Below are 25,143 nucleotides of genomic sequence, written 5' to 3' on the forward strand. Positions count from 1 at the left end.
AAAAAGTGTTATTTTCCATTTATTATTTTTGGTATATTCTATGAGAATGAGAGGATTAAGAATATTGACGGTGGCCTCATCACACAGATAATACCCACCAGCTGCTACATAATCCAATCCAGGCTAATAAGTTACACAGCCTAAGGTGGTGTCTTCTAATTTAGCATATTATAATCCCAAGCTTAGCTTGAACTACAAGTGATCCCTCTCTCTATGTTAATCCCAGGACAAGATTTGATGAGGGACACGAGTCACATGATGACAAGTCACTTTAATTTATTCTCCATTTTCTAAGGTTTTATTTCCTTATTATTTTATAAGAAACAAAGACTAAAGGAATTGAAAAATGGAATTAAAATTGTGAACGGGTAAGATATAGCAGATAGCAGATACCGGACAGCAGCCTTGTTCCTAGTCTCATCATCATCATCAGCCACCTTTTACTTTGTCTGTTTCACAACTGAAACTGTAGCCTAACCTGTTTACAGGTGCCCAACTCTTCTTTTAGCTCTCTCTCTCTCTCTCTCTCTCTCTCTCTCTTCCATGTTTGCGCTTTTCTGCTTGGCTGGTTTGGAATCAGATTCAGAGGAAGACTCAAACATTGGCTGCTGAGTTACTGTTAATTCTAGTTTGCCCCTTTATGTCCTCAGGAGGACTTTGCTCTTCGCTTTCTGGTGCAATTCTCTGTCTTTTCAATCTTTAAAGATTAAAACTTGTTTCTTGATGTTTGTTTTGCTGAATTTGATTTGGGTTCTTCGAATGTTGTTGTTGTAATTTTGGTTACATTTGCTGTTCTCTGCTCTGATAAGATGGCTTCTTCTGATTTTCAATGTATGTGGGTTTTCTCTGTTGTTATCTTTTTTTTTAACATATCGGTTATAGTCATTTAATTCTTTCTGAATTTTCATTTGGGTAGCTGAGAACATGATCAGTACTTAATTGACCAATTTCACATAGCTAAAGAACTTAAGGGTAGAGTTTAGGGTTGAACAATTCTTGCTTTTTGGCCAGTTAGTCTATGCTTTAGACTTCCAAACTTTGACATTCATTGGTGGGTTGATATTTGATGATCATTATCTTCTGGGGGGCTACAAGTCAATATAGCAGGTCTACTTTCTTTCTTTCTTCTTTTTCCAAATGATCTTTGGCAAATTTGGTGGATTTGAGCTTGAACTTTAACTGCTTATCAAATTAGGAATATATTCCCTCCCTAAATTTCTTTGCAATAGGGTTTTTTGTTCCCACCTTAAGTTGTCCATTTATGCTCAAGATATTGTTACAACGTGATTTTCATCGTGATCCGGTATTGCCTGTGGCAAATGCTCCTCATACATGTGAAGGGAGTTTTGGCACTTCTTAAATGTCATTCACTTGCTTGTTTGTATATTGCACTAATTTGAGTGAGTCCCTTCCCAATTATCCAGGATGTGCTGCAACTAAAATTCATGACATCACTTTGGGGACCCTTTTTGTTTTGGTTTTTTCAACTGCAAAGTGTACTAATTTGTGATTTCTACCAACAGGTGTGTTATGCCATAAGCATATTGCAGTTCGCACTTGAAGAAGTTTTTTCCTTTTAAACATGACGGCTAATTCATCTTTTCCCCTCAAAGATCAGAGAGAAAAGCAAAAGTTTTTGATTGAGGTAATTTTCTGCACCTACATCTGCTACTACTAAATACTGTCACTTCATGCAGAAGACTCTTGTATTGTTTTTCTCTGCGAGTCTTGAAATTGTGGTCCTTTCAGGTTGCAAACACAGAAAATCAGTTGTGGTCACTGATCCATTCCAAAGGTCTATTGCATTCTGAGGTTAAGGACTTGTATCGCAAGGTGCGATCTACTTATGAGAATTTCATACTGAGTGATCGTGACCAGTTGGAACTTCAGGACATCGAGTATTCTTTGTGGAAGCTTCACTATAAGCGTATTGATGAGTTTCGTAAAAGAATAAAGGGAAGTTTTGTTAATGCAGAAAGCAAAAAATTGGCAGTGCCACAAAATGATAATCATGTAGAAGGATTTAAACTCTTTCTATCAGAAGCAATTGAATTCTACCAAAATTTGATTGTGAAAATTAGAAAACATAACAGGCTCCCAGAAGAGTCTGTGTTCTATAGAAAGGGAGGCAACCTTACCTTTGCAGAACAGAAGAAGATGCAGAAATGCCAATTTTTGTGCCATCGGTTTTTGGTATGTGTTGGGGATCTTGCTAGATACAAAGAACAATATGAAAAACCTGATGCTCAAAACCGAAATTGGTCAGTTGCAGCCACCAACTATTTGGAAGCAACAGTAATTTGGCCAGATAGTGGAAACCCACACAATCAGGTTCATTCATAACTTTTTCCTCATTAAACTATTTCTTCTCAGAAGAGTTTGCTTACGCGGAGAACTAAATTGCTTTATGATGTTTGCATGTTTGAATTAACTTATTTTAAACATTTCTAAGTTGGAAGTTACATGTGGGTTTGTTTGCAGTTAGCTGTATTGGCAATATATATTGGTGATGAATTCCTCGCTTTGTACCACTGCATAAGAAGTTTAGCTGTTAAAGAACCTTTCCCTGATGCCCAGGGTAACCTTATCCTACTGTTTGAAAGGGTAAAACCTGAAACATTACAAGAACTGCTATTGTTTTTGTCATTAATTTCATAACACCTTCTGATATTCATATTTTGGCAGTTCTCATTTGCTTCTTATATCTTGCAGAGCAGGTCATCTCATTTATATTCTCTTTCAAGTGAGTCCCACTTTGATTTCTTAAATCCATCTGAAAGAAGCATTCTTCAGACTAATTCAAAGTCAAGCAATCATAACGTGCTGAAAGCTGAACATAATTGCTATACGGATACAAAGTTATGGTCTCTTATTATTGGAACGTTAAGTTTCTTTCACATAAAATCAAGGTGCTCACTTGTCCTGGATTGTATTCAATTTCATTTACTACTTTGTCATTTTACTGTTGGTTTTGGGTGGTGCATCTTACTGTTCTGTTGTGATTCTCCTCAGTTTGTGGTTATTATTCTTGTCATTTGCTTCTATGCTCGTGCTCAGTCCTTAGCAGCTAAACCATCTAATGGGGCAGTCAATTTGCTTTCAAGTTGCAAAGAACCACATGCGTGTTGGTACTTTGGATTTTGAACCCTAAGGTGTTAGAGAAATCAGTCTTTCACCTTTCTGTTTTGGTCCTCCTCTGTTCTGTCTCTAGTTCCTTTTGCCCAAATATTGTTTACATATTTTCTTGTATGATATCAAACGATTGAGCTGACATTAAAGTTAAGGCAATTGGTAATTGTAAAAGGGCGTTGCACTGTAAAATATGTAAAATCTTCTGAATAAATGCAGTTGAGCTTTGATTGTTATACTTAGGTTATCAACTTGCTTCACATTGCTTGGGGGAACTGGTGTTATGATGAAGAATGTAATCAAGCCCATCTAATGTTGTCCCATTGAATTCCTTTGCATTTTGATGTATGCTTGTGTTACCAATTCTTATTTAAATATCACACTCTTTGTTGCTTAAGTTCTGACGTTTTCTGCTGCATTTGTTTATGTGAGCAGTGAGGACGAATTTCCTTGTGCTTTTGCATCTACTATGGGAGAGTTGGAGGCATTGATGGCACTAGATGATACAAAATTAAAAGTCACATTGGAGTCATACCAGCGTATGGATTCAGTTAGAAAAGGCCCTTTCCGAGCACTCCAAGTTGTTTCTGTACTAATCTTTACCATACAGAATCTAATTAAGACCCCAGAAATAAAAGAATCAAGAGACAAACATGATGTGCAGCAGAAAGAGCTGACACAATTGGCATTGACTGCAACATTCATTTTCATGGGACGCTTTGTTGAAAGATGTTTGAAGGCTGGTGCAACAGAGACTTGCCCCCTTCTACCAGCTGTGCTTGTTTTTGTGGAGTGGTTGGTCATTATGCTTGATGGGGCAGAAATGCATGGGGTTGATGAAAAAAGCAGAAGTGCTATGTCTTACTTTTTCGGTGCATTTGTTGATCTTCTAAAGCAATTTAACGTCAATGAGGATGAGGCCAAGTATGCAGAAGTTACTCCTCTGTGGGAAGACTATGAGCTGAGGGGGTTTGCACCGGTAGCTTGTGCACATGCCTCACTAGATTTCTCATCTCATTGGGAATATATAGACAAATTTGACACTGCAATTGATTGTCGTGCTCAGCGCATCATCAATGCTGCAATTAAAGTTGCAGACAAATCAATTGGTTCTCAAAAGTGGATTGTTTATGACAAATCTGGAAGAGAATTTAGCAAAGTCTATAGGGCAGAGTCAAATGAATATCCAGAACTAGAAAGATTGGAGTCCAACAACTCTGATGTTAATCAGAAAGTGCCCAGTCAGCCTATTCATGAAGCACCAGAGGAATGTGAGAAACAGATGATTGCTGGGGACAATTCAAGTTCTAATGGAAAATCTGTTACTATCGAAGATGAAGAAGTTATTCTCTTCAGGCCTCTTACTAGACATAATTCAGCACCGCTCAAGATTTCCTCAGCTTTAAATGATCCAACCCCTACAAAAGATATGGGGGATCACAGTGTACCTTCTGATGAATGCTTGCGCCGTGCTACGTCACTTCTTATCGCTCAAAACCAGGCTCGGATTGATCCTTTATCTTTTCATGCTGACATAACTAATTTTACGCGCAGCCAGCATGAGCCTGGTGTACAGGATAGAGTTGCACAGCCATTTTTGGAAACTCCAATCTCTGCTGGCCCTCCCTCGCTTAGTGCTTGGGTCCTTGATGGAGGAAATATGAGCAACAATAGGGAGAAAAGCACAAGTGGTAGTGGGAAACATGGCTCAAGGTTGAGCCCTATTGAGGAAATAGCTTCAGAATCTTTGGATGGTCTGTCCATCAGTGAAAATGGATTTGCAAGCGTCCAACCCTCTTCATCTGCTTATACAGCTCCTGTGCCTTCTGCCCCTATATTGCCAGATGATGCTGATTGGTTTAATGGTGGAATTCAATCTAGTTTTATTGACTGCGAAAGCTCTGGGGGGATTAGCATGACAGATAATGTCCGTGATGCATCGCATTCGCCCATAGGCAGCTATCCAAAATGGACTGCAACTCAAGGGCCTCCAGATTATAGTCCCAGCACTCCAGGCTTCATGGATAAATACCCACCTTGGCATCGAATGACTTCATCAGAATGGCTCCGTCAGTACAGAGAAAGTCTCAACCTTGGCCATCATGCATGGCCAAATTCTCTTCATCCTCCTGCCAACCCTGGAAACTTGTATGATTACGATACTTACAGGTTTCATCATATCAACCGTTGGGGAAATCATGCGGCTTCTAATCCGGCAATGCACACGAACAACCCTACATTGCGTCCGGCTTTTCCTCCTGATTATGGTGATGCAGATGGGCAAAGAAGGGAGAAGCTTTTTCCTGGTTACCAGAGGACAAGCCCCTACGGTTGTGGTGCTGTGACAGACCTAAAAAATGAGCAGAGGCCTCTTCTGCAGTACCTTAAGGAGATGGAAAGGCAACTGCAGCTGGATCCTACTGCCAGAGGTCCTACTTATATGAACAACTGAGATCTATATACGCATGCTATATGCCTTTGTATATTAACTTGTTAACTAATTAGCGCTTAAGCGCTATTGTATAATAATTTATAATATATACTGTAAGGGGATGAAGTTGTGAAATCATGCTGTTCACAATTTTATGAAATGAATTTGTGGAAAATGCAATATGCAATATGTTGTATCGTCTCAATATGGTAGACACAGATGTAAAGGAAGCCCGTTGCTCTGAAAAGGTGGGATGAACTTATCAATAATGATCAGGTGAGATCATCCACCTTGTAATTTTTTTTTTAAAAACCTCTCATAGGCGTGGAAGTGCGCATGTAGAGAGACTAGTTTATATTAATAATATTGTATAACTCAGTGGAAAAGGATTTGAAATTGCATCTCTTACAAATTTACGATAAATAAAAATTAGCATCTCCGTATCTGCTTCTGCACCTGTGAGAAGTTTTTTAAATAAAAAAAATAAATTATTTTAGAATTAAAAGAGATAATGAGTAATTGTGTTCCATAAAAATACGATCCATTATTTAATTTTTCTTTTAACTTTAATTTTTTTAATATGAAAAAGTGTGAATTTACCATATTATCCTCATTTAATTAATAATTTCAATTTTTAATGTTTGTATTAGTCAAGGGTATTTTTTGGTATTTTGAATGTTTCACAATTCTCTACCTTTTGCTTTATATATATTTAAAATTAAAAATGCTTCTCTGGGACAAATTGGATATCTAGTATTTGTCTCTTAAAAATTTTCCAGGGAAATAAACCGTTCCATCGAAGCAGAAAAAATCGGGACCAAGAGAAAACCTTTCCTAATTTTCCCGCCGGACTGGAATTGACTTCCACAACTTTTCCAACTTCTCACACAACTCCCCTGGACTCGGATCCTCTTAGACTTTGCTCGCTAGTTTCAGATCCAAAGCGAGATACGATGGCAAAAAAACAATCGGAAGGAGAGCAAATATCATCGGCAAATGCAGTCTTTCTAGGAGCTTTAGCTCCCGGTGTTAACGTACGCCCAATTTCCGATTCTTTATATATGTTTCTGTATTTATATGATTCTGAGCAAAATCTTATGAAAAAGGTAAATTTTGCTTTTGCTGATTGATTTTGGTCCAGGCTCCCACATGGACAACGCTAAGATTTGCGTTTGTGATGTTGGGTCTGTGCCTTGCTGTGATGCTGGGCTTGGCATTCTCTTCCAGTGACTCTTGGTTGGTACTTCATGTTGCGTTCCTAGTTCTTATCACCATGACCCTCTTCTTGCTTCTTAGCTGGTACGCTTATTCTTCTCTCTGATATCCACAATTCCTTTTCCTTTTAAGGTTTTCAGTTTGGTCAATCTGGATATGGGTTATTGTGGTTGCTCTGAAAATTGAAACTTCTTTTCTTTTCTGGATCAAAGTCTCTTTTTTATTGTTAATTTCTTCCCTCTGCTGTTATTGGGTGTGTAATGGCACGAGTATGTGTTGATAATTTTTGAAAAGAAGAAAGCTGCGTATGCAAATGGCTCATATTGCAACTTAATCTTTGTGTTTAATGACTTGTGCTGCTATGCTCGTGTTTTAAAAAATCAAGTTACTTAGTGAGTACTCCAAAAAATGAATGTGCACTTGTTAGTGCTTCAGCTGTGAATAATAGTGGTACCTTGTTATGTTATTACTAGATTGCCTTCCTTGGGTCTGATTCATAAGTTAGTATTGCCTTTGAGTTATTTGGTTATAAATTCTAGTACACCAAGGGGGATAACTTGTTTGATACATGAGCTGGTAGACATACTCTCTCATCTCTGTAGGCGTTACACATGGAACATCAATTAACTAAATATTACCTCTATTTATAGGGCTGAATACCCCCACGTATTGTCTGTCCTTGATTATGTGTTTTGTAAAATATAATGAAGACAGATATGTTGTATCGTTGTTGTTAGACCAGCAAAACTTTGCATTGTGTAAAACTGTGGATGAAATATTGTCTATGGAGTAGGTTTTATCTTGGCCAACCATTGTCTACTTCAGTCAGGCCCTTAATTTTCAATGATTCTAATAGAATTGACTGTAAGATTGTCATGAGGGTGGTTTGGGATGACTAGATTAAATTTAAGGAGCATGTGCTGATGTGGATGTGAACTATGGACGGTTGTTACGCATTATCCAAATGGAATCAGGGGAAAAGGTAAGGGTATTAGAACGTTGTTATTTGTTGTTACAATAATGGAACCCCATTCAAGCCAGCACACTGATATATCTTGCGGACATTATTCTATTTTTTTGTTTGACTATAGTCTGAAAGATGGAGATGTATTGAGCTTTGAAAGTTTACCATCTTATGTTGGCCATTGTTCACATAAGGGATGAGGAGCATGCACTGTATGTGTTGAAATCTTTAAACTCTTTGCAGAAAAAGACCTTTTTAAGTGCTAGAGATTCATATGGCAATATTGGGTGGTCCACTCCATTTATGAGTCAACCTAAATCATTTAAGCAATTTAGATGATGATGGCAAGCTCTAATTACACAATTTTAGACAGCTGATGAGTCTTGAGTTTTATCAAGTTGTGTTTCTGAAGTGCTAATATATGGTAGACACTGGCATGCCTTCATTTTATCTTGACTAGTTTGAGCTAAGTTGTTTGAGGGATGCTTTATTTTTTTTCATTTTATATGAAAAATCATGAGTATGGATAAAACTTTCAAACTATCTGGAATTCGTTATTTCTCATTTGTGGGTTTTGAAGAAGAAAGAGACGGAAAATAAACCCAAGTAGTTCAAGCTAAATTGTTTGAGGCATGTTTGATTTTGTCATTTTAGTTCAAATTCATTTCATCTTGACTATATGGAATTGATTATTTCAAGGCTCGTTGATGACTTATGGATTGATTTTACGCTGCAGGTTTCTTGCGCAGACTGGTTTGGTTTCTGTTGAACATCAAATTCGTGAGATGGGCTTAGCACCAAATGATCAAGAGGTGAGTAAAGAAGGCGTGAAGAAAACTGAGGAGAAATCCCTTTAAAAGGGCAACTTATAGTTCATGTAAAGACAATTACATTTGTGATACAATCCTTCCAAGAGGAATGAGAAGACAAAGGTTGTCAAAATAGCAAGCAGATTGCAGTAGTTCTGCGCTCCTTGATGAGAATATTGCCCAGAGGAATTCCATCTTTCAGTTATTCTTGACCTCTTTCTGCTTGTGTTCGCTCTTTTTGGGCTTGATGAAGCAGAACGAGCAACACGGAAACTGAAGCAAGAACTTCATCCCTTTGATTTGATGTTGTGGGAATCATATTGTTTGGAGATCTTTATATACATGGAGCCTTTGCCTTTTCCTTTGTTCCTCTCTTAGGATGCTTTTCCTTTTCCTTATTGTTTTTTTTTTGTTTTTTTTTTCTTTCCATTTTAAAAGATAAAAGGATGCTTTTTTTTTTCTTTCCATTTTTAAAGATAAAAAGATGCCAAGCTTAGCTTCTCCATTTGTTTCATCATTGCCATTGGGTGTATTATGCTCCTTCCAATTTCTTCCTTCTGTAAGATGAAAACGTGACTACATTTGTATTCCTTTCATGGAGGAAAAGAAAAGACTTCGCGTGATCGGACTTTGCCTTCTTTCCTCTTCGGTGTACACCAACTTCGGAGTTGCTTGAGAGTGCAGAGTAGAATTAGAGGATTTATTCTCGATTGAAAAAAGAGAGAGACACCATATGCATTGCTCTCGATTGAACATGAGTGTGCGATAGATACCAAAAATGACCTTAAAACAGTTTCCATGTTAATATAAAAAGAGGGAGACCTGACCTAACTACCATCGAATTAACTATTGGTAGACAAACATGAACCGCCATTAATGTCTGATCGAGGCAAAGTTAAATGTTGGACTTTCATCTATTTCTCGCCCCTGTCGGCAATTAATTATGGTAACCATGTTTAATTATGATTCATTTAGGTTGGTCAAATTTGAACCTGAATAGGATCCAACTTACAATTCAGCTGTCATCTGTGGCCTACAATTCAATTTTCAAATTAGGCAAACGTTGCATATACCACTAAAGGACATACATACCTCAAATGACTATGGAGCTTTCTAAAAATATTTATTTATTTAATAATTATCGTTCTCGAGATTCGAACTTAAAATTTCTAAAATGCAACACTTGATCATCATGAACATGTCATCAACAAGTTTCGTCATCAACAAGTTTCGTTATCGCATAACCACGGAGAGAAATTTTAAGATGTGACCGTCACACCATGCTAAAAATATCGAGTAGAAATTCTAACTTGTTTCAACGGTGTAGATTATTGGGGGCAGGGCAGGACAGGTGACAACTCAGAGTGTAAAACGGGAGCGAAGGTCCATTGCATTGTGTACATAAAACCTCACGAGTCAGTGAGTCACCAAAAGCTCTCCTTTTTTCTCTCTTTCTAGAAAAAACCAAATTTGTTGTTTGTCCCTTTTCTTTGGGTTCCCTTTTTGCATGGCGCTGTTACACCGTTCTTAGCTCACTCAAAGTGCTCTCTTTCTCTCTCTATCTGGCCGTTTCCTCTTCTTCTTCTTCCTCCTTTAAACCCAACTGGGTTTATTTTACTGTAATTGCTCATACTCATTGATTTCCACCTTGGAATTCCTCTTCGATTGTTTTCTATCTCTGTGTTATGTGTTTTGTGGTAACTTAAAGTTTTTCGTGTTTGTGCAGTTCCTTTTTGGAGGGTGGTAAGAAGTGAAGGTCGTTTTGGGAGGTGATCATGGGTTCAGGTCAGCACTGGGATGCTGAAAAGATGTGAGTATATATTTTCTCTCAGTGCTTACTTGTCTTCACTTTGAAAAAATATTATATATATATATATATATATATATATATATATGGTAGTATGGGTTTCGTTTTCGTTTTCGTTTTCTTTCTTTTGGCTTTTAATTCGTAATCTGTGTGTATTTGATTTGAGGGTTATAGGCTTGATCTATATTTGCATGATTATATGGTGAAAAAGAACATGCACAAGACTGCTGCAGCTTTCAAAAAGGAGGCTAATGTCTGCGGCACCCCTGTTGGTAGTACTTTCGCTGATCAAATGCCTCTGCTTTACTCTTATTTGTTTTCATTGAATGAATGTACTGTTGCAATTGAAAATGAAATCTTGATGTGTGTAGCTAGAGAGTTGCTATCTCAATTTGATTGGTTATATTGGTGAGCCTACATTCTTTTAAGAAAGAGAAAATCGAGGAAAATTGTTGCATATAGTCTCACAATTGTTTGGTTTTTGAATAGAATGAAAAATCAGAATTTTGTTATTAAATTATGCTCTTCGACTATGTTGAATGGTCTTGACTTCTAAACTATATGATACTTTTTGGTCTTTTGGATTATGGATAGATGTTTATAGTTCTGCCATAACCCAAAAGTTGATTGATTACTGTTATAAATTATAACTGGGAGGCTCCTTTGTGTTTTCAGTCATTAATACTCCCGACGGATTCTTACATGAATGGTGGTCTTTATTTCGCGACGTATATGCCGCCAGGGAATTGAAGCATCAAGAGGCGAAGGCAGAAGCATCTCTAGTTAAGGTGGTTATTTGCTGAACTGCTTTGCCAGGTTTTTTGTTTTTTAGATGGTGCATCCTTTATTTATAGACCTATTTTTAATTTTATTTTCAGGCTATGCAAACGAGAGAGAATGAAGGACAAAATGAACGTCCAAGATTGGCACACATAGCAACAAACAAACAGAGGCCTCCACAATTTGATAAGGGTACTAGTTCAAGAAGGCAGTCTACAGGAGATTTTTATCCCAGTTTAAATCCAGTTGATGTCAATAAATTGAATGTCTCAAAGCCAGTTACAATCAATTCAAGGTATTCATTAATATGTTTTCAACTCTGCATTATTTTATAACAGAGGCATGTCTCATTTTGAACTCATTTGTACAGTTCATTTGAACATTTGGGTCCTCCTCCATACCCATGTCCTGTTTGATAACGTTTCGATTTCTTATTTTCTGTCTTTCAATTCAAGAGATAAAAGGGAAACAGAGAAAAGAAAAGAGAGAAATGAAAGAAGAGAAAAAAAAAAAGAGAGAGCTAAGGAAGAGAGTAAAAAGTATAGATAAATTAAAATGATAAACTTTTCTTTAGTTTTTTATTTTTAAATTAAGAAGTGTGGGATGAGGAAGGAAAAGATTGAGGACATGGGTGATTACTGTTGATTGGCTTTGTCTAAATCCAGTGCTTTTTTCTTTCTTCTTTTACTGACATTCTCCATTCCTGTGTCAGTCATGTGCTGCAACAATTTCCCAATCACCCTCAACAGCAGGTACTGAGAATTTTGTCTACTCTACCAATCCACTCTAATAAGAACCCCAAATTGATAAAGTTTGCATTGAAATTTTAAATACTCAGGCGGAGGACAACAGAAATGTCATTAGCTTGGGCAGGACCATCAGCATGGACCGTACGCTTTATGGATTGAGCAGTGCCATACGCCCAGTAACTGGAGCTCAGGATGCAGGTTTGTTAATGTTATTGGGGTTCAGCACTGTGAAATAGATATCAATCCACTCTATAGTATATGCTGTTATTACACTGACTAGAAGATAAACACTTTTAGGATTTCATTGTTCTCTTGATCACCATGATTCCCTTCTACATGTATCTACTACCTCCTGCTATGATTTGATCTGACACCAATGCTGCATATTATTTGACCATCTGTCTTTATGATATTTGTGGGAGTGGTGAAACATATATATTTAAATCATGTTGCTTACTTTAAGTGTTTCTTAGAATACCAGTATTACTTTCTTTCTTTTTCACGGTTATCTTGAAGCAATCAATTGATCCTAGAATTCAATTTGGTTACATGACACAGTTCTTTTTCTTTTTTTTAAGTCATCAAGTCTGGCACTTTTGCTCTGTTTAACTGGGCATGAAGATTGAAAAAGTTTTAAAGTGGAAACGTAATCATAGAAAAAGAAATGCGTTATTTGATTTATATCATGTAGGTGCCTGATTTCGTTCTGTTTACGTTTTCAGGCATGGTTGTAGTCAATCCTGGAACACGGCATGTCAGGCCCTTAACAGTAAGTGATCTATAAGTTCTTGTCCATTGGAACTATTTTAGCATCATTTTTAGGCTATATACCATTGCAGTTTTTAATTTCTGTCTTCCCTAATTCAATCTTTTGATTCAATATTCTTAATACTTCATCTGAAGCTGATCATATCTCCCCTGGTTTGTTTCACCAGGTATTAAACTCAGCTTTGCAGGCCCCAAACCTTCAGCAGCAGATTCAGACATTGACAGCAGAACATCAGCATCCGGTTTTGGGTCAGGTATAATGTCACATGGAAAACTGACGTTTGATCCTGAAGTTATGCCAAAAGAGCATTAATGGGGAAGGATGGAAAGGTTACTAGAAATACAGTGACTAATAAATTCCAGTTTGAATTGCAATGTGAAACTGTATGGAATAAGTATGTTGTACCATCACATGCAAAACAATCCCTCAAATAAAATTAGTATATGCTTTTGGCATGTTGTCTTTTTACTTCTCAACCTATCTGATGCTATTAACTAAAATCTATGAAAAGGAACATTTTGGTAACTAATGTGCAAGCTAATTTTCAAATATACAGTTAGTAGTTTTCAGTAGATGTTTTCCTTGAAATGTTTACAATCCTTTTCCTGTTGAAAACGGATGTCGATGACTCAGATGATTGGCCAATGGAGACCAACTGCTGCGTACCAACACCAACATGATTGGCCTCAGCAGCAGCAGTTACTAGAGGTTGGGCAGTAACCCTGATTGTGTCCCTTGCTTTGTAGGAAAATTCGTTGTTAGTACTTTTTCTTGACTTGGTTGAAGGTGTTCACATGCATTTTTTGCTCTGAATTATCTCTCTCTATTATTATCGTTTCAAAATCAGAATGACAGAAAGAGGAGGACAGCACCATTTTTGAGAGCTGGAGGCATCCCTTTGGTAGGTCACACGCCTTAAAATACATGAATATGTTCCCTTTATCACACGACATCAATATTTGTGAAAATTTAATGAATACTTTGATTTTGGGGACTCTTCATCACTTTTTGTGGATGCTTCTTTGAAACGTATTATTTCTTTGGGCTTTTGTTAGCCAGCATTTTCCTTAATTTCTTAATGGAATCCTAAACCACAGGGTGATATGAATGCTAATGAAGAAATACCAGTGGAAGCAAATGCTGAATCTTTCTTGTCCTATGGTGATGACAACGCTGATGTTACAAACACTACTTTCAGATTTATAAAACGTAGAGCTACAGCTTGCAACAAAAATGAACAAAAAGGTACTTCATTTGGATTAGAAAAATAATAACACTTTGTACTTAGTATTATCCAATGCTATTCATGTTATGAAAATATTTTTGAGGTGAGATTTACAACATCTATATTTGTTATACCAAGTATCAGATTGGGTAAAAATAATATTTCATTCATGCAGATATATAACAGTAGAAATGTTATATATACAGAGCCTAGGAAACTATTCTAGGAAAGTAATTATGTTCCTATAATCTTGTATAATCAAATAGTTGACTTAGACAAATTAGGAATGTACAGCTCATTGACACTCCCCCTCAAGTTGGAGCATATATGTCGTCAATGCCCAACTTGCTAAGTGAGTTGTGAAATACCCTGCTTGTGACTGCTTTGGTGAGGACATCTGCAAGTTGATCTTCGGATTTAACAAATGATACCTTAATGATCTTCGCCTCGAGCTTCTCCTTGATGAAATGTATGTCAACTTCAACATGCTTGGTTCTATCATGTTGCATTGGATTATGTGCAATGTCTATTGCGGCTTTGTTGTCACAATTTAGTTGCATGGCATGTTTGGGTCTAAACCCCAATTCCCCCAACAAATTCTTTATCCAGAGTAGCTCACATACTCTGTGTGCCATACCTCGATATTCTGCTTCAGCACTTGATCTTGACACTACTTTCTAGTTTTTACTTCGCCAAGATACTAGATTGCCTCCCACAAAGGTAAAGTATCCAGGTGTAGATCGCCTGTTAGTAACAAAGCCCGCCCAATCTGCATCAGTGTGACCCTCAACATCTAGATGATCATGTCGTGCGAACATCAATCCTCTTCCAGGAGATGACTTCAAGTATCTTAGAATTCGGTTTACCGCATCCATGTGGGCTTCACTTGGTGCATGCATGAACTGACTCACCACACTTACCGCGTATGCTATATCAGGTCTAGTGTGTCCTAGATAGATTAACTTACCCACAAGGCGTTGATATCTCTCTTTGTTGGTGGGTACTTGATCAGGATATTCACCAAGCTGATGATTCAACTCCATTGGTGTATCTGCTGGTTTGCTGGCTAACATTCCAGTGTCAGTCAAAATGTCAAGGATATATTTTCGTTGTGATAGAAATATTCCTTGTTCTGAACGAGCCACTTCGATGCCTAGGAAATACTTCAGAGCACCAAGATCTTTCATTTCAAACTCACTCGCCAAGTGGTGCTGCAATGCTGCCTTTTCCACCGGGTCATTCCCAGTAACTACCATGTCATCAACATATACAATAAGGGCAGTGACTTTACCTTTCTTATGTTTCAAGAAAAGAGTATGATCTGAGTTACTTTGCTTGTATTCAAAATCCTTCATTGATTTGTTGAACTTTCCAAACCATGCTCTGGGTGACTGCTTCAATCCATAAAGAGACTTTCTCAGTTTACACACCATGTTGCTAGTATTGGGCCCCATCTTGCATCCTGGAGGGGAATCCATATAGACTTCTTCTTCTAGGTCGCCATGCAGGAAGGCATTTTTGACATCAAACTAGTGTAATGACCAGTTTAGGTTGGCTACCAGAGAAAGAAGTACCCGAATTGTGTTTATCTTGGCTACAGGGGCAAATGTCTCCCCATAGTCAATCCCATAAGTCTGAGTATAACCTTTCGCCACCAATCTTGCTTTGTATCATTCGATGGTGCCATCTGCATTGAACTTTACTGTATATATCCATCTACAACCCACTGTTCTCTTCCTTTTAGGAAGGATAGTCATCTTCCAAGTAGAATTCTTCTGAAGGGCCTCCATTTCATCATTCATCGCTTGAGTCCACTTGGGATCTTTCAGAGTTTCCTGCACATTACTTGGAATAGATACAGTGGATAATTGACATACAAATGATGCACATGACGGAGACAACCTATGTAGGGACACATGATTAGCAATAGGGTATTTAACTTTTGTTTTTGGGTCCGGCTCATACTGTTGTCTAGGAATCCCTCTAGTGGTACGAATAGGTAACTGATAACCTGTGTTTCCTGTATGACTCGATTCAGGCAAAGTGCTTAAGTTGGAGTTTAAATGTTCAGTTACATGCGGGGAATCTTCAGGACCTAATTGAATGATTGGTGATAGTACTGTAGTAGGAGGGAAATTATTTGAACTATTATCTGGAGTTTCCAGTAACTCTTGATCTTGTTGCACTACTGTAGCTAGTTGCTCAGACACTGACTGCTCTAAAACATTTTGCTGAATTTGGATGATCTGAGTATCTTCTGCAAAGATAGAGCTCTCCCCTTGCAGAAGATGCTCAGAAACTCCCCATGAGTAATAGAACTCACTCTCGTGGAAAGTCACATATGCGGTAACATGTATAGTCTGAGTAGGAGGATGGAAACACTTATAGCCTTTCTGAGTGTCAGCATAACCTACAAAGACACAACGCAATGCACACGGATCAAGCTTGCCACGCTGATGTGGATACACCTGAACATAAGCTACACAACCAAAGACACGTGGTTCAAGATTTGGCGTGGATGGCGTGGTGAGGAGAGTGGTCAATGTTTGAAATAGAGTTTGATACTGAAGAGTGCTGGATGATGTTTTATTAATGAGGTAAGCAGCAGAACAAAGAGCCTCTTCCCAAAAATGATGAGGCATACATGCCTCAAATAAAGAGGCACGAACAACCTCCAAGAGATGACGATTCTTATGCTCTGCGACGCCATTCTGTTGTGGTGTATATGCACATGTGGTTTGATGAACAATTCCATGTTGACTTAAAAAATTATGTAGGTCATGGTTGACGTACTCTCATTCATTGTCAAACCGAAGTGTAGTGATCTTCTTGTCAAACTGAGTAGCAACATATTGATAAAATAACTTGAATTTGGCGATGACTTCACTTTTCTGCTTTAGGAGAAAAACCCAGGTCATCCGGGTGCAATCATCAATAAACGTCATAAAACACTTAAAACCGTTAATAATGGGAACTCGTGATGGTCCCTACATATCAAAATGGACAATCATGAAAGGCAAAAAACTTTTATTCAATCTTAATGGGTAAGAAATACGATGGCTTTTCGCCAAAATGCAAGTTTCACAATGAAAGTCTGATTCAACAAACTAGGAAAACAAATCTGGAAATAAAAGTTTCAGATAACCAAAAGAAGCATGCCCTAATCGTCTATGCCATAGCCAAATTTTCTTCATCCTGATAGACTCATCTCCTCTCACATGATGTGCGTGACTCAATCTCGTACTGCTATCTTCTGTCAAGTCCAGATAATACAACTTTTCCCTCTTAGTACCACATCCAATCACGGTCCTGGTGAGAAGATCTTGAAATAGACAATACAATGGCCAAAAACACAACGTACAATTAAGGGAATCAATGATTTGAGGAACAGATAACAAGTCATAGTCGAGTGAAGGGACAACTAAGACATGATCAAGACTTAATGAGGATGTAAGAGATAAAGACCCTTCTCCCATAACTTGGGAGGTGGTGCCATTGGCAATGGTAATATGTGTTTGGCTTGATGGTTTGGTAAAGTGTAACCCAATAAAATGAGATGTCATGTGATCAGTAGCGCCAGTGTCAATAATCCATGATCTATTACAAGTAAGTAAAGATGTGCAAGAGATACCTGAGGTGGCTAAGGCCTTGGAGCCAGATGTACCTGATGGAGGTTCTGATGCAGTCTCCTCGAATGACTAAGCAGATGCAAATGAGGCTCTGGTCGAATCCTTTTTTAGCCCTTTGTGGACCCATCCTTCTGGATAACCAATGATCTCATGACAGCCCTTAATTGTGTGGTTATCTAAACCACATTTGGTACACTTCATTGAAGGCCGGTTACGAGTAGGGTCGACACTATAGTTGTTCGGCCGAGATTGTTTGGACCTCGCAGTAGCCAAGGCTGTGGCTTCAGAGGTTACACTAGCTTCAGACATGGTTCCCTGGCGGTTACTCTCTCTTTTAATATGTGCATATGCTACCTCAAGTTCGGGCTTTGGCTCCATCCGCAAAATCTCTCCTCGAATTTGATCGAAATTATTGTCCAAACCTGCAAGAAATATATAAACTCAAAGACGATCAACCTCTTTGCGTCTAGTCTCAATGTCTTTCGGATGCTCCATGGTGCTTGGACTTAATTGATCAAGCTCCTGAAAATCTCAGTGAGCTCACTGTAATATTTGGCAACTGTTGCGCCAGCTTGCTTCATTATGAATAACCGTCTGTGAAGGTCATAAATCTTGGCTTCATCGGCACCATCTGAATAGGTTTGCTTGATTGCAGCCCAGACTTGCTTTGCTGTGTCATAACGAATAAATTGTTTAATCTGATTAGGTGGCATGGCGTCGAACAACCAACTCTTGACTTGGCAATCCCATGCACACCATTTATTAAATGTGGGATTTGTGTCTGCAGGCTGGGCAATATCACCGGTCAAGTGGCCATGTTTTTCTTGCCCAGCTATCTTCATCTCTATGATTTGATGCCATAGAGAATAATTATTCTCATCTAGTTTGATTCCTGCGGAGAAGTTGGAGGTGTCACTCTGCAAAGTGACGATTTGTGTGGTAGTTTTGGAGCCTCCTGACACCAAGGATTGATTGGTGTTTGCTGACCCATCATCGTTGGCCATGATATTGGCTTACAAGTGATGAGAGAGAAGAAAAAAAATAGGCGAAAAGAAATCTGTAAACGTTACTCTGGGTAACTGATGAGAAAAGGACACAAAAAAAAAAAATTTGGGTTGAAGGGAAACGGTGATTTGAGTTGGTTTGTGAGATTTGAATATTTGTTGAATGACGTGACAAATTGGTGCTGGGTTGTGAGATGAAATATAGGCTGATTTGACGAAGGTGGACAATAAGACAACCTGATCGAATATAGGCTGGTTTGCAATAAGAAATAGAGGTTGAGGGAAAAAGAAGGCAAGGGAACGGTTGAGTGATTTTCTGGTGCTGGGTTTGTTGACGGCTGCTGTTGCAGAAGCGATTGCTAGGGTTAGGTCAAGAGACAGTCATGATCGACTGCTCTGATACCATATCAGATTGGGTAAAAATAATATTTCATTCATGTAGATATATAACAATAGAAAGGTTATATATACAGAGCCTAGGAAACTATTCTAGGAAAGTAATTATGTTCCTATATTCTTGTATAATCAAATAGTTGACTTAGACTAATTAGGAATGTACAGCTCATTGACACCAAGTCTCAAACCAAAAATTCGTTTTTCTTTTATTGTTGAATAATACCATAGGGTTTGAATTAGAAATCCTCAGCTGCCAGTTCCAGTCCATGTATCTGCTCCCTCAATTTTCTTTTAGCTTCACACACTATTGCATTTTCATGAGGTTTTAGTACTCTTGTTCACACTTCATTAGATTACTGAATTGGCACTCTATTTAGTTGTCATCTGTTTATATGACTGTTTGCTTCTGCTTCTATTAATATTAATAAGATCATCTTTACTTAGAATAAAATAGTTAGGCGAATTTAAAGAAAAGGAGACACAAACATTGATTATGACCTTTATATATGTAAAACATTTAGTAAAGATACAACTTAGTGGAAGGTGATACCAAAAAGCACAAATAGTTCTGCCTGTTAACTGACAAGAAATAGGTTGAGAATTTTTCATGAGCATTACTTTTGTTACCAACTGCTAGGCTTCACATTTGAAGAAGTTGGTTCTCTCCACTCAAGCAAATCCAAGGTTCTATGCTGCCATTTTTCATCGGAAGGGAACTTGTTAGCTAGTGCAGGGCATGAAAAAAAGGTCACTTGATAAATCTATAATGTTCAGTTTATCATCTTCTTATTCAGTATTTTAGTAGTCTTTTTATGAGTTTGCTGCTGATTTCATCTGCTGGCAGGTTCTGATTTGGAACATGGAAACCTTTGATTTTTATAAAACTTCAGAAGGGCATTCTCTTCTCATTACAGATATACGGTTTCAACCAAATTCAACAATTTTTGCAACATCTTCATTTGATAAAACTGTGAAGATATGGGATGCAGCAAGAGTAAGTTTTTCATTATCATTATTATCTGAGTCTTCTTTTACCACTAATTTCTGACTTATAGTGCAAAATTTCTTTGGCGGTTTTACCATTTTCTTTTTCTTTTTCCATTCCCTTTTAGTTCTCCTCTTTTCTCATATATTTTTCCTGTACGAGGAAACAGACTAGACCCTACCCGAATATGGGTATTTGTGTAGATATTCTACATTAACATCTTGCAACTGGATGAAAATTCTATATGAAACACCTACAGACTGTTTCTAGCTGGTCATATTCTCATGTTTGGTATATGTCTTAAAGTATTTGAGATATTTACCCTTCATATTGTAATTCATTGTTGCAGATTACATGCTTGATTTCATATGCATGATTGCTACTTGGTTTAAAAAGATATTTCGTTATGGCAACAATCTGACTGTATAGCTCAACTTGTCTCGGTTTGATTGGGGATCCCTGCCTAGCATATGAGTTGAACATATGAGTACCCCAAGCCTGTTAGGCCTGGCTAGTCTTTGTTCTCTCCCCACCTATGTCTTCTAGACTCACATGTCTTTATAATCCACCTTTCTTTTGAAGTAATGATTAACAAAATATCATTTGACATAGATCAATGATCTTTGGTACATCATTGTGTTATTGTAGTCGAGCAAATCGTTATCCAAGCTTTTAGGGCACACTGGACAAGTAATGTCACTGGATTTCCACCCACGGAAGGTCAATCTCCTTTGTTCATGTGATAATAATGATGAAGTCCGACTGTGGGATATCAACCAATGTACTTGCACAGGCATCTTTAAGGTAATAATATCTTGATCATTGCATTTGTTATAGTATAATTGTTGCATCTGAGTCATTTCCATGTTATGATCCACTGTATTCTAATTCTTAATTTGAAGATGATGGGGTAGACAAGTTTCTCTTGGACTTTCATCCATCAAGGCCTTACCCGAATCTCCTTGTGGACTAACTGCAGGGAGCAAATAAACAAGTCAGATTCCAGCCTCAATTTGGAAAAATTTTGGCCACTTCATCAGGAAATGGTATCAATGAATTTGATGTTGAGACTGCGAGTCTCAAGTTTTCCTCGAAGGTAAGCCTCAAGATCATTCATGCGTTTTACATGCTCCTATAGCTATTGTCAATGCATCTAGATGCCAAGTTCTTGCACAGTTTACTTGATAGAAAGAAAACTTATTTCAGGGATCCGGACATGTCAAAGATGTTGTTTCACTTTGCTGGGATACCAGTGGGAAGTATCTTGCCTCTGTTAGTGAAGACAGTGCAAGAGTTTGGTCTACTGCGTCAAACGGAAAATGGATACATGAACTGAAATCAAATGGCAATAAATTCCAATCATGTACATTTCATCCTGGATATCCACTACTCTTGATCATTGGTGGTTACCAGGTAACTATTAATACTTGATGTAAATTGCTGCTGGGGATTTGGTGAGGCTGTTTGTGCCTTGTGTCTGTACATGAAAACGGGGTTCTGCACTTTCATCGTTTAGTGGGATTGGGATATTAGCATTGGATACGTTGAAGGAAAATGAAAACAAGGTTATTTATTTTGCTAGAATATGAAAGTATTAGGATGAAAATGTTTTTAAGAACATAACGGGTAGTGTTTATTAAGCTGCATTATGACAAGTATTTGAGCCTTTGATTTTTATAAGGATGTTAGGAAAATGAAGTTCGGAAATGTTAAATTATTGGTTTGTTCTTGGCAGTCCCTGGAGTTGTGGAATCCAAGTGAGAGCAGCAAAACATTGACAGTTCCAGCTCACAAGGGGCTAGTTGCTGCAGTGGCAGAATCCCCAAAGACTGAAATGGTTGCCTCAGTGAGCCATGATCAGTGTGTCAAGCTATGGAAATGAGAGACCTACCTGTCAACGCCACAGCTCCTGCATGAGGAAAATATGGAGAATATGTAAATTGGGAATGGAAAACAAACCAAAGATACAACTTCTGTTAATAACCTGCCTTATTATAGGAGAGAACAGGTCAAGTCAATTATACCTTAATCTTTGATATAGGCACAGTTGCACTCTTGAATTTACAAAATTAAAACATGGCCAGCATTAAAAAAGAAGGCATGCAGCCATGGTTGTTTTCTGAAACAAAAAAACATATATATTATGTAGTCGAAGTTAAACAAGTATATTTCCAAAGAGTACTTTGATGTCTTTTTTTCCTTCCTTTTTTGAGAGTTTGTTGTCAATTTTTTTGGGAGCTTATGGATATTTTCTAACAAAGGATCACTGTAATTTCTGATGCACCATATAATCATCTTAAAGGTTCATTTCGTGAAAACAGTTTGCTAAGCTTCGGAGTAACATTTTTCTTCATCCTCCTCACCCACAGTTAATTTCTCATCTCTTGGTGAGATTAGGATTTTACCATGAAACAGTATTTTGTGCACGCATTTTCAGGGCATGTTTCCACAAAAGACATCAAGCATTAGAAATTATGCCTCGAAATTCATATCAAGCTGAATGGGATTTTCTTAATCAAACCCAGGAAACATGTTACGGCTATGCCGGGTTTTAGATAAATCAAAAGCTTGTGATGGAAAACAAATCTAAAAGGAGAAGCCTGCACTACAAGAATTTAGATGTATTAAATCAATCTACAATGCAGAACTGCTTTTGCTAGTTTCTATTCTATCACTTGATTCATTTCCATAGCTCTTCCATAGGGATACCACGTTCCCGAGCCACATCACTAAACTGCCGCATTTTCTGGATACCAACTACAGTCGCTCTGGCATTGTTCAGAGCATTCTTGCTTCCCAGTTGCTTTCCTAGAGCATTTTCTACCCCTGCCATTTCGAGCACGATTCTAACAGAACCTCCAGCAATAACTCCAGTACCAGGAGACGCAGGTCTAAGCATTACCTTGGCTGCTCCATAATCTCCCTCAGATCTGCGATTCATCAGGTCAACAAAATAGTGAGTGCAAAAATTGACATGAGATGATGAGATGCTGCATTAAAAGGTATTGGCATTGTAAATTACAAGTGCTATGATGCCTATATAATAGATTTTGTAGCTCAAGTTTAAGACCATCTCATGCCATGGCTCTATTTCAAAAAGAAATTGGGAGCACAGGAGAGCACTCCCATTGACAATTATTACCTGTCAACTTTTAGGAGCAGAATATAATAAAAACAGGTCCTCCCAAAGAGGAGAATGAAGATAGCTTTCTCTACATAATGTTTTTCCATCTACGATCACATAAGGTATTGGCATTGTAGATACACGTGCTATGACTGCTGCAGGCAGCACAGCGCCCACACACAGCATGCCAGCATTTCATCGAACACTCCAGGCAATTGTCAGAGAGCATCCACTCCAGTGCCTAAAACCTTTGAAATCTTGTACTCAAGTGATGCACCAAAATATCAACCATAAGACTACTCCATAGAATACATACTACTTCAAGTATAGCTAGCATGCAATGTGAGCAAACTACAAATACCAACCAAATTCAGCTCCTCATATTATCTCAGACCTCAGACACCAAAATTTAATCAATTCTCATCCTGTCTAACATATTTCAAATTCTGATAGGCAGTCGGCTCACCCACAAAAAAATGCAATTACATTCAATTCCAAGTTCTACAAAATCCTAAATGCAGAAGCGTCCAAACCACCAAATGACCAAGAGGATCAGTTTCACACAGTTCAAACACAAGGTCGTCAAAATAAATCCAACTCAGATGTAGTAATGACCATAAGTAGGCTGAAAGCCAAGTATTCGGTCATTGACACAGTGAATACTAGCAAGTTGGGCATTCATAAAAAATGAAATAACATTCAATTCCACACTCTTACAATGAAGTGCAGTATTTTCAACACCACCAAAGATCAAACACACAATTCAAACAAAATGTCAACCAAAACCCAGAAGTAGAAATGGCAATACCTATGAGGAAAAGTGAGGTACTTGGTCATGGGCACACTGATAATGTTCCTTCTAGCATTCACAGCAGACTTTTGAACCGCACCAATAACCTCCTTGGCTTTGCCAACACCAACACCCACTTGGCCCTGCTTGTCACCGACCACCACAATAGCTCTGAAATGCAACTGTTTGCCTCCTTTAACCACCTTGGTGACCCTCCTCACCTGAACCACCCTCTCCTCAAACCCATCTCTGATCTTCTCCTTCTTCAATTTCCCAAAAGCACCTGTCTTTTTTACGTTAGAGTCCATTACGTAGATGTCATTGCCCAGAACACTCATGCCACTGTAGGCTGGACCGTACAGCTCCTCGTAAGCTGCGGCGATCTCGTCCTCGGTCTCAGACGACTCGTCGTCGAAGGAAGGTGGGGGGACGAAGCCTTCTGGGACCTCAGGGGGCTCGAAGACTCCGTCGAATTCGGGGTCTTCGTTGTCGAAGAAGGAGGTCTCGACGTCAGCTGCTGCGGCATTGAAGATAACAGCGGTGGGTCGTGACGAGGAGGTGGAAGAGAGGAAAAGAGAAATGGGTCTTTTGGGTTTGGTTATGGAGGTGGTGGCAGCTGTGAAAGGGGACAGAGAGAGGCGTGGAGAGGTGTGGAGAGAGAGAGAGGAGAGAGAAGAGAGAGATGAAGAGCTTGTGGACATTGCCATGGTGGAACTGTGAGAGTATGATTGGATTTCAGAGAAGCTTATCTCTAAAGGCCACAGCTTGGAGGATGGAGGATGAGTCATCACCTCATCGCCAAGACGACGGTGAGATGTATATGATGTTGCAAATTGTCAGTGGCACGTTATACGGCTAGTCGTTTTCCTCCATACGACTTGTCTTTTCACAGCGAAAACTGTGATTGCAATTTTTCTTTTTGTTATTATTTCTTTTCTGAAAGTGAGATGGAGTACTTTTATAGTGGGCTGGATAGACAATACGCCGGCCCAATCTCAGCTCAGCCCAACTCTACAGCCTAACTCTCCAGATCAGCCCATTTCACAATCCTAAGCTTCTATAATAAGGGAAATTTTACATTGACGGGTGTGTTGAGGAGTTCAATCCTGTCGTTCAATAATAACTCTACAAGTGATTGGAACGGCTAATAAGAGGTGACAATTGAAGAATTCTCTTTAATTTTATGGTAATTTTCATAAACTTCCGTAGTATGTTTCTTTTAAATATATATATATATATATATATTTCATATTTGAAGTGAGAGTGGGTGTAGAACATGTCTTATTTTTAGTTTTCTTTTTATTTTTTAAAGTCAACTTTTGAATTTTGAATAATTG

At 38.2% G+C, this 25,143-nt stretch overlaps 4 protein-coding genes across 6 annotated transcripts; 3 read left to right on the forward strand and 1 right to left on the reverse strand.

The window, feature by feature from the left end:
- Positions 1–378: 378 nt before the first annotated feature.
- On the forward strand, positions 379–5,749 carry LOC103324782 (Telomerase activating protein Est1). Of its 3 annotated transcripts, none has more exons than XM_016793181.2 (6): positions 379–488; positions 1,524–1,645; positions 1,750–2,331; positions 2,482–2,604; positions 2,713–2,909; positions 3,565–5,749. In XM_016793181.2, the coding sequence occupies exons 2-6, from the start codon at positions 1,583–1,585 to the stop codon at positions 5,579–5,581; spliced, it is 2,982 nt and encodes a 993-aa protein (XP_016648667.1). In that variant the 5' UTR covers positions 379–488; positions 1,524–1,582; the 3' UTR covers positions 5,582–5,749. The 3 variants fall into 3 exon arrangements, with proteins under 3 accessions (XP_016648667.1, XP_008225112.1, XP_088904644.1); XM_008226890.2 differs by having other exon boundaries at positions 408–674; XM_089048518.1 differs by lacking the exon at positions 379–488 and adding an exon at positions 678–831.
- Positions 5,750–6,343: 594 nt separating this feature from the next.
- LOC103324784 (uncharacterized) lies at positions 6,344–9,051 on the forward strand. The gene is made up of 3 exons (XM_008226892.3): positions 6,344–6,594; positions 6,702–6,859; positions 8,476–9,051. The coding sequence occupies exons 1-3, from the start codon at positions 6,514–6,516 to the stop codon at positions 8,594–8,596; spliced, it is 360 nt and encodes a 119-aa protein (XP_008225114.1). The 5' UTR covers positions 6,344–6,513; the 3' UTR covers positions 8,597–9,051.
- Positions 9,052–9,985: 934 nt separating this feature from the next.
- On the forward strand, positions 9,986–21,930 carry LOC148918413 (transcriptional corepressor LEUNIG_HOMOLOG-like). Its single transcript, XM_089047820.1, has 18 exons — positions 9,986–10,167; positions 10,275–10,358; positions 10,530–10,627; positions 11,031–11,143; positions 11,234–11,430; positions 11,848–11,887; positions 11,974–12,082; positions 12,607–12,653; positions 12,820–12,906; positions 13,287–13,361; positions 13,501–13,554; positions 13,751–13,898; positions 19,545–19,654; positions 19,752–19,901; positions 20,541–20,696; positions 20,872–20,988; positions 21,099–21,305; positions 21,628–21,930. Exons 2-18 carry the CDS (start codon positions 10,324–10,326, stop codon positions 21,772–21,774), a joined length of 1,890 nt encoding a protein of 629 aa, XP_088903946.1. The 5' UTR covers positions 9,986–10,167; positions 10,275–10,323; the 3' UTR covers positions 21,775–21,930.
- A 427-nt stretch (positions 21,931–22,357) lies between these two features.
- On the reverse strand, positions 22,358–24,609 carry EMB3113 (Ribosomal protein S5 family protein). The gene is made up of 2 exons (XM_008226893.2): positions 23,825–24,609; positions 22,358–22,822 (listed from the first exon to the last, which is right to left on the reverse strand). Exons 1-2 carry the CDS (start codon positions 24,592–24,594, stop codon positions 22,573–22,575), a joined length of 1,020 nt encoding a protein of 339 aa, XP_008225115.2. The 5' UTR covers positions 24,595–24,609; the 3' UTR covers positions 22,358–22,572.
- Between the last annotated feature and the right edge of the window lie 534 nt (positions 24,610–25,143).

The sequence above is a fragment of the Prunus mume genome, linkage group LG3 (assembly GCF_029339155.1).
Source record: "Prunus mume cultivar Tortuosa linkage group LG3, ASM2933915v1, whole genome shotgun sequence".
In the NCBI taxonomy this organism is placed as follows: domain Eukaryota; kingdom Viridiplantae; phylum Streptophyta; class Magnoliopsida; order Rosales; family Rosaceae; genus Prunus; species Prunus mume.

Bases quoted from the DNA above. Each gene is read 5' to 3' on its own strand.
- LOC103324782 (XM_016793181.2), top strand. From the start codon at position 1,583: ATGACGGCTAATTCATCTTTTCCCCTCAAAGATCAGAGAGAAAAGCAA. The intron at 1,646-1,749 runs GTAATTTTCTGC...TGGTCCTTTCAG, and splicing joins AGCAAAAGTTTTTGATTGAG to GTTGCAAACACAGAAAATCA. The intron at 2,605-2,712 runs GTAAAACCTGAA...TATATCTTGCAG, and splicing joins TTATCCTACTGTTTGAAAGG to AGCAGGTCATCTCATTTATA.
- LOC103324784 (XM_008226892.3), top strand. From the start codon at position 6,514: ATGGCAAAAAAACAATCGGAAGGAGAGCAAATATCATCGGCAAATGCA. The intron at 6,595-6,701 runs GTACGCCCAATT...ATTTTGGTCCAG, and splicing joins CTTTAGCTCCCGGTGTTAAC to GCTCCCACATGGACAACGCT. The intron at 6,860-8,475 runs GTACGCTTATTC...TTTACGCTGCAG, and splicing joins CTCTTCTTGCTTCTTAGCTG to GTTTCTTGCGCAGACTGGTT.
- LOC148918413 (XM_089047820.1), top strand. From the start codon at position 10,324: ATGGGTTCAGGTCAGCACTGGGATGCTGAAAAGAT. The intron at 12,907-13,286 runs GTATAATGTCAC...TCGATGACTCAG, and splicing joins AGCATCCGGTTTTGGGTCAG to ATGATTGGCCAATGGAGACC. The intron at 21,306-21,627 runs GTAACTATTAAT...TGTTCTTGGCAG, and splicing joins TGATCATTGGTGGTTACCAG to TCCCTGGAGTTGTGGAATCC.
- EMB3113 (XM_008226893.2), bottom strand. From the start codon at position 24,594: ATGACTCATCCTCCATCCTCCAAGCTGTGGCCTTTAGAGATAAGCTTC. The intron at 22,823-23,824 runs GTATTGCCATTT...GATGAATCGCAG, and splicing joins TACCTCACTTTTCCTCATAG to ATCTGAGGGAGATTATGGAG.